The sequence below is a fragment of the Ptychodera flava genome, chromosome 12, assembly GCF_041260155.1.
Source record: "Ptychodera flava strain L36383 chromosome 12, AS_Pfla_20210202, whole genome shotgun sequence".
NCBI lineage: Eukaryota > Metazoa > Hemichordata > Enteropneusta > Ptychoderidae > Ptychodera > Ptychodera flava.
Genome location: NC_091939.1, coordinates 16,606,230 through 16,618,261, shown reverse-complemented (window position 1 = coordinate 16,618,261; position 12,032 = coordinate 16,606,230). Strand labels below are relative to the sequence as shown.

General features: G+C 36.6%; 1 protein-coding gene across 1 annotated transcript in view; it reads right to left on the bottom strand.

Moving 5' to 3' along the window:
• Positions 1-2,976: 2,976 nt before the first annotated feature.
• Positions 2,977-12,032, bottom strand: part of LOC139145201 (clustered mitochondria protein homolog) — a 58,390-nt gene continuing 49,334 nt past the window's right edge. The window contains exons 28-31 of the mRNA XM_070716199.1: positions 11,770-11,853; positions 11,352-11,476; positions 7,002-10,596; positions 2,977-5,155 (exon numbers count right to left, since the gene is read on the bottom strand). Coding sequence (XP_070572300.1) covers positions 10,398-10,596; positions 11,352-11,476; positions 11,770-11,853 — 408 coding nt within the window. The 3' untranslated portion in view covers positions 2,977-5,155; positions 7,002-10,397. The remainder of the gene's footprint in view (positions 5,156-7,001; positions 10,597-11,351; positions 11,477-11,769; positions 11,854-12,032) is intronic.

The window sequence follows — 12,032 nt, the reverse complement described above, 5'->3', positions numbered from 1 at the left end:
AACAATTTGCCAAATTACGTTGTGTTTCCTTGTCACCAACATACGGCGACAAGAGTCTCAAAGACGATGAGCTTATCAATCTCTTAGTTATTTGTTGACAGCTGCTCTGCAGCAATGCGGCCCTTAGACTTGTGTATATGCACGTCAAACTCCCAAAATAGCTATGTGGACGATGCTATGTCATCTTCTACATTCGATTGCACTGTGAAAATGAGCAAGTTCATTTATCATATAACAGTCAATCTTTCCCTTTCATTCTCAAAATTCATACCTGATACTTCATCTACTTCAAAAATACTCATTTTGTGTGACTTTTGGCTGAGTTTGAAATACACATCGTCAAAACATGATAAGCGTCAGTATTCCAGTGAGCAATATTCCAGTCACCCACACAGAATGTTAACTTTGGGCACGTTGGCGCCGCTTACACATGTGGGTGACTGGAATGTTGCTCACGCTTATGTTTCAATGACGAGTCTTTCGAACTCGCTCGAAAATCATACGATATGAACATTTTTGAAGCAGATGAAGTATTAGGTATGAATATTTCAGTCCACAAGAAACTGTGCTTGGACCTACTGTCGCAGTTGCAACATATTGCACATCTGGCAGTTGGCCGGGGCTAACTTGGTCTTGTCTGTGTCTGTAACATGTGGGACGTGCTCTGTGATTTGTGTGCTGAATTTTCAAGTTGCAACCCACTTTACTCATGCATGGGGTAGTTAGTGGAAAGTAAGAGACCTGTGTGAGCGGATAATGGTGAACATATGTTATGAAAGTGGTTTTCAAGAGAATTTAAGGGCCTGCCTTTTTAGTGAGGAAAACTGATGAAGACTATGATGAGTCTGTGCCAGTGGAAATGGATGTTTGCCATTTGATTGTCTCAGAGGAGACATGGAAAGATGCCGAGATATACAGTGGATTGACAGATGTACAGAGGGCAGAACCAACAGCGTTGTTAGAAGAGTTCTTTGATTTAATGTTTACTGATTGTCCTGGACGTACACCACTGATACAGCATAATATTACTACATTGAGCACAACCTGTTCGGCACAGACCCTGATAGACTTCCTGAGTCTTGGAAAGAAACTATCAAGGAAGAATTGAGTAAAATGCTGAAGGCCAGAATATTATAGAAGTCACATGGTCTGTATGCAAGCTGTATTCTTGTAGAGAAAAAGGATAGATCATGGCATTTCTGCATTGACTATTGAGGCTGAACAAAGTGACTGAATTTGACCCATTTCCCATGCTGCATACAGATGAGAAGATTGTGAAGGAAGGGAATGGCCAACTATATAACCAGTATCGCAATCCCAGTCGTTGGACACATTGTGTAACAAGTGTAACCCCAGCTGGATAAAATTAAAGCAGTACAGAGTTTTCCTAGACCCGTCACAAAAACTTATGTGAGAGAATTCCTAGGCCTAGTTGGGTATACTACAGGCATTTTATACCCAACTTTTCAAGTATTGCTTGTCCATTAACAGAGTTAACCAAGAAAGGTGTAGCTACTCGAGTAAGCTGGACCACAGAATGTGAAAAGACTTTTACAGAGCTGAAGGACTTACTGACTTCTTATCTCTGTGTTGAGTAATCCTGACTTCAACAAGCCAGAGCCCTTCATCGTCCAAGTGGATGCCAGTAACAGAGGGATTGGCACTGTACTTAGCCAAGTTGATGATGATAACAAAGAGCACCCTATTGCTCAAGCTTGCTTCCAGAGAAATTACATTCTACCACAGAGCGTGAGTGTTTGAGTGTTGTTTGGGCAATACAATCATTGATACATTACCTGTTTGGTAAGCATTTTATTGTTCAAACTGATCATCAACAATTGCGTTGTTTCTTACATATGACAGATAAGAATCAGAGACTTTTGCGATGGAGTTTGATACTTCAGGAGTATTCATTTGGCATTGTTCATTGTAAGGTACAGCAAACAGTAATGCAGATGGTTTGTCTCATGCATAGGCAAATAAAAACCTAAAAATCATTTGAGCCATAATGAGTTATGCATACAACTTTCACTGTTGATGTTGAGTATTATTCTATCAGAGTGTTCTTATGCTTTTTCAGAAACAGGATTCTGACTTCAGGGGGGGGGGGGGGGGGGGGGGGGTTGAATGTTATGATTTTTGAGACCACATTGTTTTGTACCCATGTATACAATTCATATGTATGAGTAAACAATGAACCCATAACTGACATTTAGATATGTATTACTAAGTGCTTGCCATGTATCTTTTTCAGTCATGGCATTATGCAATAAAGGTGTTAGTGTTCAGTTGTAAAGAATAAGACCTTGTCGTTATTGATTTTGCGTATCCTTGGATGCCAGATCATGAAATTTAAACAGGTACAGTCATAGAACAATAGGTGTACCATGTCAAAAAAATAAATTTCCCTTTTAATTTATATTTGTCAAATTAACATACAATTTTCGTCTAAATTCAATTTTGTAAATGATGAAATTTTCATACATTAGTCTTGTGGTACAATTTATAACATAGCTTTCAAATTTGCTTTGTAGATTCCGAGAGCTTAACCTCAATATTTAAGATTTTGGAGCTGATTTTACCATTTTTGTCTGCATATTTATTTTTTGTGGAACTCTGCTTAACTGCTTGTTTGACATGTTTCATTAGATGGGTTCCAGATTACGTAATGTACAAAAGAAGATGTTACCAATTTTTCTAATTGACAATTCATTCCTTCAAAATTGGAATCCTTTCTCTGTCTTTGACAATGCTTCAGTGGATGTAGACTGAAAAATCTGTCACTCAAGGGCACTCTCTACGTTCATCCCTCTTAAGAGGGGAAAATTAAGAGAGCACCCCTGAGCGACAGATCTTCCAGTCTACAGTAGATGTTGGATCTATCAAGGATTGTAGATGCAGAAAGATTTCCTACTCTGCTGTCTATGATCCGAGAAAGCGTCACATATCATGAATAATGATACTCCATAGATATACTCGTTTTCAACAATTGTTTACTTTATTGCTCTTTTTTACAAACTTCACATGCACACAGTACATTTATGCATATACATTTTATTGACATTGTTACAACTCTTTCTCTGCTTTTTCCTAAATAGAGCATTTTGTTAATCTTCTCGTCTATGTAAAACACACAACTTTATATAACAGTACCAATTTGAACACCCTTTTTCTCTCAACGAAAAAATGTAAGAGCAATCTTTGCTACTCAAGTGTACCTGAGAAACTAGTTACACACAAATACATGCATGTTTTTTTTACATCTGACAAGTTTTCTCACAATAATCAGAGGGCATTCTTGCATAATACAAATTTGACAATATGTACCAGTGTCAGTAAAGAACGTCAAGACTAAGGTTGCACACATCAAATTCTACAATATCCTGCAGAAAATACTAACAAACTCCGTGGGGGTATGATTACGGCAAAATAATGGCATTTGGTAATGTGCCCAATACATATGCTCTAGGTTGGATGAATTGTTAGGCAAAAACAGAGCAGCAATGTTATGCACTCCCATGCATCATGTTGAAATTTTATAGAAGACAGGAGTGTCAAAGAAAAAATTGAATTTATCAAGAGAGAATAACAAGTATATGAAAATTATTGCTGTTGAGGTTAACATTGCAACCAACAAAAATACTTTCACCATTTAATTCATAAAAGTACTTCACCTAGATAAAACCAAAATTACAATCAAACGCATGAATTCTCTGCTGACATTTCAAGTAAGATATCTATTCAGGTTTTCTAGTTTTTCACACCAGCCTTTACACAAAACACATTACAAAACTAACAAAGTGACTAAAAATTCGACTGGACTCTATAAAATTGTATTTTAGGTTGATCAAAGCACGATATTTAAATTGGAAATGGTATTCTGGCAAAGATGTTCCATACTGCAGACTTTGCCATGGTCTGAGGTATTTTTGAAACCTAGATTATTTGTGTATACAATTGTTCTGACTTGCATAGTTCAAAGTATACTGATTTTTTGGCGTAGAATATGTTTGTGAATGTGGGTGGATATCATGCTTGTACAACATGAAACTACGACCAGCAGGAATGGCAAAGTCACTTCAGACAAATAATTTCAGTTGTTGATTCTTGACGTACTGATAATTGTGAGAGCTAATAAACTCAATCTATCATAAATGGACTGTCATACCCTGGTGGGTTCATAGAAATGCCTTGTCAGCAAGTGTTGAGTTTTTCATCAAGTGGATTTCATCTCATTTTACTTGATCAAACAATAGCTTGATCAATGGACACACAGAATCTAATGCTGCCATTGGTGAATAAAGATTACATTGTTCTATGTACAAAAACCAAACGCCTGAATCTGTTTTTGTACATTTGTAAAACCACCATACTGAATACAGACAATTACTTGTCTTTAGAGGAAGAACACACAAAAAATAGCAGTGTGTGCATCAACCTTGTTAAATGCTAACTAAAAGTACCAGACACCGCTCCAGTTTCACATTTGATTTGCAAGAATTAAAATCAAACATTGTTTACCTGCCACATAATTTATAACTTACAAAAAATATTTGTGTAAAACAAAGCAAGAATAATCATCATTGTAGACACTGCATTTCTACTTCTTGTCAAAAATATTTACGACAAAGTCAGGTGGAAAATAGGACACTGTCTTTTTCAAAGAAGTGTGATTTGGGTTTAAAATGTATATTTTGACCAACACACTATACAGTATTTCCAAACTGCTGGACGTGAGAAGGCTGACAGTCACTGTGGCAGATTTGCCCCCATCCTTGATTGGGTATCTAGGTGGCAGTTAGATTTGATGTGCAAACATCCCCATTAACACACAACAAAAACAAATGATTTAAGTGTCTGAGCACGGAAAGAGTACAAATGCTGTGCACAGTATGTGTAAAAATGGTATCAGAATGAGTGATTTTGATGAGCACCATCACTGCTTTATAGTTTATTTCAGATCCAGGATTTCAATGGATACCCTGTTGTTATTTTACGTCCCCTATCCAAAAATCAAAGTAAAATCTTCCCAAATTCACACAACAAAAAATATGTCAAGGTTTATAGGGAGTTTTAAATCATAGCAATCTGTCTTAATGTTATTTCTTGCACACTGTCTATTCAATTCACACGTTTCAAAATCTACCAACTACCTCTACCGGATTTTTCTGAGAGTACGCCCAGGGCCGTTAAACAGAAAATGGCTACATTGTCTGCTTCACACCTGTAGCTAAATAACGGCCCAGGGCCGTAATTCGGTAAAAATTTACCGCCAATTATTATCTAAAAAATCAAGGAGTTATCAAGATTAAGTTCGTTCGGGGTAGTTCGGGTGTTTCGGCCGTCCCTCGGCAGTTGACAGATCTTCAAACATGGCGTCACGTGTCCAAGCGTCGCGTCGGGAAGTTCGAGTCGTTCCACTGATTTTGATGTACACGATGTTAAAGAGGTCGAGGAACAGATAATTGAGGAAGGGAGCTTTTGTATCTGCAAAGGCGCGGAGACTGAGTTGATGATAGCTTGCGATTACAAAAAAAAATGCCATACATCGTACAGCAGCATTGTTAACACGCCAACTTTTTCCAAATCCAGTTCTTGGTTCTTGCCGTGTTTTATCATGTTGTACTGGCATTAATGATAAGGTTAAATAAGAAAGCATAGTTTTTAACTGCTACGTCCATGACTTTAATGATTGGTCGCGATATAAAAACAACACGTACGATGCATTGAAACAAAGCGTCGCAGAGTCGCCTATGTGGCGTCGCTGGCGTCGCGACGCGTCATTAAACACCCGGGAAACGCTACAAGTTTAACCCACGCTCACGGCAGTGCTGCAGTCCGCTGCACCATACTCAGTACATGATTGAAAAGTTCGTGATCAGAACTTTCATTCTAACAAGGAAAGGTTCCTGCGATCGAATGTAAAGTATATAAAAAACGACGTTTAAAATTACCAAGATTTTGAGAATGAAAAACTTAAATTCCTTGTAACTTCACTTTTCGTGGACGGAACGTGTCGGTTCTCACACTATCATGACGCACTTGACCCAAGCTACGCAAATACAGTCTTTGCGCATGCGTTATGACACTGTGGAGAAACTGAGTCGCATGAGCAAACCCAGGTTAATTTCACTCGGTTCGGTTGCGAAGGTACCGTCGGCAACGCAGATGGCGGGAAAGGGGTGTTAAACAATGGTGCACAATAGTAATAAACGTAATTATCTCAGTTGTGACTCCTTCTCTACTACCTCCATGGTTTGTCGAACGCATTCAAATTTAAGCGAAGAAAATCATCGATCAGATTTTGACGTGTGCACGTGTTCTGAAGTTGACCTAGTTTGTAAGTGTGACAAGTTAATCAAAGTAGTCGAACGTGTGAAAATAGATACAGTGTTTCACATTCGTTGCACGCAAAGAGGTCAATAATCGTAAACAATTGTGGATCGTACCATTTCTACTAGGGATTACTACTACTGTTACGTTTGTGAATGCAACAAATTTCCGCGAAAAAATCATCAGATTTTTGTATCAAAGCGAAAAAAAACCTGAAAATTAATGATGTACATTAAATAAAAAAATAATGAAACAGAGTTATTTTTTATGATAGTCATTTTATTTATTTCATGATCCCCATCGTGCAGAATGGAAAATTCCTGGCTCCTGCTTCATCTGTCAATCATTGTCGGCATTGTGTGGCAAACTCTAACGTTGACTTTGCGTTCTTCTGGATCATTCCACCTGCATTTTAGTTGCGTAAATAGGGGGATACGGACATATATCGCCGAAGTAATTATCTTAGAAGTGTAACTTATTTTATTTTGTACGCTATATAAAACTTTTTGACCTTTGCGTAGGTAATTTTTTTCAAGGGAGTCAAGTTGAAATGCCGTAGACAAAGGTTGAGATGAAATTTAAAATTCTTAATAACGGCCCACCCCCCAAATAACCGCCCATGGGCGGTTTTTCGAGTGGGCGTACTCTCAGAAAAATCTACCAACTACCGGTACCATTCATTAAATTTCAATACACAAACATTTTAAACACATGACACAGCTTAGTGCATACATTATTACAAGTCAATAAAAACATCTCTTGGTATACAACCAAACACTCATTCTATCTCTTTTGACCTTTGAAAGGTACAGACATAAATTATGCTGTGCTACCCAACATGTTTCTAGGATATTAGTAATGCAAAGTGAATATGTAACATAAAAGGTCATATTTGACAATCGAACGGTTAAACTTGTAAAGTAGTTTACCACTAGAAATATTTCCATTTTCCCAATGACTGAAAACACAAAAAAATTTCATCTCCATTTACTGATTTCTTTGAACACTTGTAATTTTTACACCTTCAAAATTTGATACAGCAATGATCTAACAGAACAGCACACAAGTACCAAGGTATCAATTTTTAAACCACTATTAACCAGTAACACCTTCAATTCTAACACTTTCATTACTGAAAGAAACAAATAAAAGTCAAAAATTTAGCATATTCACACAACAATCCTGTAGTTGGTACCTTTAGTGGCACATTAAAAATATCAGAAGCAGCATACTTAATTCTTAACACAGTACACCATGTTTAATTTTGAAAAACTTTCATGCAAAGAAACAGTACTCATCATTGTGAGACCTTAATCTTGCTTTTTTTATTTGTAAATTTTGCCAGATCTAAGTCGCTAATGTAACCTTGCTAGAAAAACCAAAACAACCACCTACTCTCTCTTGGAAGACATAAAAACTATTGCATTTCTGGTATTTTTCACACAATTTCTTGAGCAAACTATGCACCAGTAAAATCTTACCAAAGATAGATTTGCATGGAAAGACTCGATGGCACAGAAACTGAAGAAGAACTGGAAGTCGCAGGAAATAAAAACACTGGAAAGAAGTTCTAATGTGTACAAAAACTTTCATTTTTGTCACATATTAACAACAACACACTGAAAGCCCTGTCGGCAGTGCAAAGGATAAAAGTATTCTGGAAATGACCTTTGACCTAAAAGCAACCCTAAAAAATCAACAATTTATGAATTTACTAAAATAACAGAAATAGTAAATACTAATGACATGTTTAAAGCTTACAATCTTGGAAGTTAGAAAACACAAATAAACAATCTAACAAAATATTAAGGATAATGTAATTGTTTTGAGGAGCTGACACCCTGAATTTTGAAATCTACATGTTTGACCATGAGGTGTGTCTGAGTTAATTTCTATATAAGAGAAATTTCTTTAACACCATGCTCATGGAGCTCACATGAACACAGTTTGGTTCACAGATGCAGTTAAAATCCTGTTCCGTTTGCTCTGTCATAACACAAGGAGGGGGCGGATCCAGCTGCTGTATGAGAGATATTTGCTGTTAGCAGGATAAAATACGCTTCACATCATGAACAAGCTAAGTAAACAGAGTGATCAGATAGGCGTCTCAGTCTCTGAGGTCATTTTGAAGTGTGTTACACAGAAAACTGGTGACAGTACAGCTGGATTATAATGCTGCAAAATCTGACTGACTTTGGACAAAACAAAAACACATGCGAGTCTTGAGACAAGACACTCACTGTGCAAAAGTCTTTAAATATTAAAGATACAAGGACAAAAGTCTGATTACGTGCACTGTAGAATGTACATGTAAAAAGACCTGCCATTACACAGTGTAATTTCGAAAAACCACACAGAAGGGTATGGAAATATAGTTTACAAGATTCGGAAGCTGCGGTATTATTTCTTATGTCCTGTACGTGATTTTCGGAGAATGGAACTCTAGTAAAAGGGGCTGGGAATCTCTGATATATCATTGTGTCCTACTGCCACCACAGAGGACACTTTCTCAACACCTCTTCACTGTAAAGATTAAACATGTTCAGAAAATACTTGAATATTATTGTGTACTAAAGCCTGCTCAGTTTGGTCTTTTTCTACAGCAACTATTATTGGAAATTTTAATACATGCGTGCTATGAAAGTTCCAAGTAAACTTTTAAAAATTACCGGTACTTAGATCTCAAAGAAATAAACACGTTCTTTAATTCTGTAAAGATACCACACCATAATGAATGATAAAGTTAAAACAATTTGACTGATTTTTGGGGGATAGATAGTCAAAATGTGGATTACCAATAATTATATACTGAAACAGTCACGCTTTTATGGTGAAGCAAGCTTTGCATTTACTATATGTGATCATAGATTCTGATGTATTGTCCTGAAGAAAACTGTGAAATTTGTCTTTGTGAAATTTCATCATTCAGACTGCAAACATTAAATTCATGTATCTACCATCAGACCCAACAAAACACAAAACTAAAATGTAATACTGTTTAATAAAGCTTAGATATCCTTATTATTAGATAGCAGTTGTGATAAAATTGCCAGGCGTAAGGACAATATCCAACCAAATTTGTAAATAGACTGAAGAAAACAAAATTAAAGCTTTAGGAATTGACAACATTGAATTTTGCCCCTCCCTGTTACAACAGTACACTGTCCACTGTAGCTCTAAGTGGTGTATTTTAACCCAGCCTAGAACTGTTCGCAGTTCAATTCCATGGTTGAGCTTAGTAAAGAACAACATTTCACACACCAGTAATGCATTTACACACAATTCATAAAAGGCTTTGAATCTATAATGAAAATTTGCATATTATAGGTGATGGTATGTGTTGCCCGAATAGTTTGTGTTAGCGATGTGTTTCCCAGGGACAAGTTCCATTCCGTGAGTCTTGACATACCAGTTCTTGCAATATTCTGCACTTTACACTGAAATCTATCCCACAGGCTGGAGCTTAGAGGAAACTTGTAATTTGGAGTAGATTATGGCTTTTTGAGGATGGTTTTTATGTCAATCTGTATCTATAGCAGACGATGAGTCAAAACATATTAAAAGACGATATTGCAGCATCTGCGGAATCAAGGGTGTGTTTGAGGGCACACACAAACATCTTGACATCCTTTCAAGATCCCAAGAAGCTAAAACATCCTCTCTTTTTTAACACAAAGGAAGAAAGATGAACCAGTGAACACATCTGTGACTATGACAACAGCACCAGATGTTTGAAAGAAAGGATAATTCAGGCAGCTTGCTAATAAGGCTAGAACCACATACTTGTATACCACTGCACTGCAAGCACACACTGCTCTACACCTACAAGATGTGGCGGCATATGTATCTCATGAAATCTCTGCAAATCTTCATAGATTTTAAATTTGTGCTCGTCAAATTGCCATTCACCACTGGGTTACACACTGTTTTATAAAAGGACGCTAAGTTGTCACCACGGGTATGGTACAAAAAGTTTGTATTCTGCTTCTTTTAAATTTCACATTTAGGGTTTTTGATGACATGTACAAAAGTTTTGCAGATAGGTAGCCTATCTGAATACAAACTTAGCTTGCAGTTGCCACTGAGTTAATGTCCTGTGATTCACTTTTATCACTAGTAACATCTCCTTTCCCATTGGCGTTGGGACTCTCCTCTTGTAGGGATGATTTCACTTCGGTAATTTTAAGGGCGTCCGACTTCTTCCCAACTCCGTTGCTGATGTCTTTTTCCATCTCTTCAGCTATCTTTTCAATGTCTTTTTGACTATGGATGACAAATGGGGTCAAAGACAAAAATTACCCTCTCAAAAAAAGTTATCTCCTGCATTTCAGAGTTGTACTATGAAATTCACAATCTCTGTGCCATGTCTGTATTTGTAAATACTGCATGACAGAATTCATGGTTATTTCGTAAAATCAGGATTTTTAATTTCACTTTTGATGACAACATGACAACATATGAAGGTAATAATGCGGTAAGTCTCTTCATAGAAGCTTCCTCATGTCATGTATAAATGTCACAATGCAGCACAGAGCAAAAAGAGAATTATAAAAAGACCATCAAAAACTTTCAGATTTATTTGCTGGTATTTGCAATACCAAAACTAACAACAGTAGAAGTCTTGAAAAACAGCTTGAAAACAACATCTGTAAACCATGTTAAAACTTGTCATTATCACACTCAGAAATCACAAAAATGCTATATTATAGATTTCATAACAATTTGAACAAATTCACACAAGGTCATCTGAGGTACCATCTGTAAGAAATGTCAAGGCTCTTGAACAAGAGGATCTGAAGATGACATTTTTTAACAAAAATAGAAAATGGTATTTATCTTAATATGATTAAATTTGCATATAGTTTGTACGAGGAACCTTTGAACCAAATATTAACCAAATCTGGCCAGTAGTTCCAGTTTCAGCATTTTGACTGATTTTGGTTTCATCACATTTGCATATTATGTTTGACGCTCACTCTGATAGGATATTCCATTTATGATACAGGGGTGGTACCTACCTCAGTGAGATGATCAGAATGCCATTTATAATGTTCATCATTTCGATGACCGTGTTCATTGGAGGAGGTGAGATGTTGAACTGTGATACGGCAGCTTTAGCACCACTCTTGTAGAGTTCGTTCATCTGTGATGAACAATTCAACAAAGAGATTGTGTGAGATGAATTTTCCCTGATAGAAAACTTTACTGGCTTGCTCATTACGGGATATGTTAACACTGACCATTATTGATTTTGTATCGCAGTAAATGACCCATTCATGCTGCTTTGTTGCAAGGAAAATCGTGTCTTTGCAGGTTTAGTGAATGTTTAAATAATTTTCAAAATGTTTGTAGCATACCTAAAGCTTGCATAATGCTCAAAATAATCATGTGTGAAAACTGTAATTTGAAAATGCTCAATAGCAGTGATTTACTTACTGCTTTTTGGAGATTAACTGCTTGTTGTGTGAGATGTCGCAGACACTCTAAACTCTGTTTTGTTTTGTCATGTTCTTCGCCAAGCTGAGAAAAATAATATTGTCTTCTACATTAGTGGATTATATATATTTATTCTATCTACAGAAACGATGGTATGCCACATGTCATCCATTTGGATTTTGTATTTGCTGTTTTGCTTTTACAATGTGACCAGTTTTTGAAAATGGCATTGAATTTAAATGAAGTAAAAATCGCTAAATTCA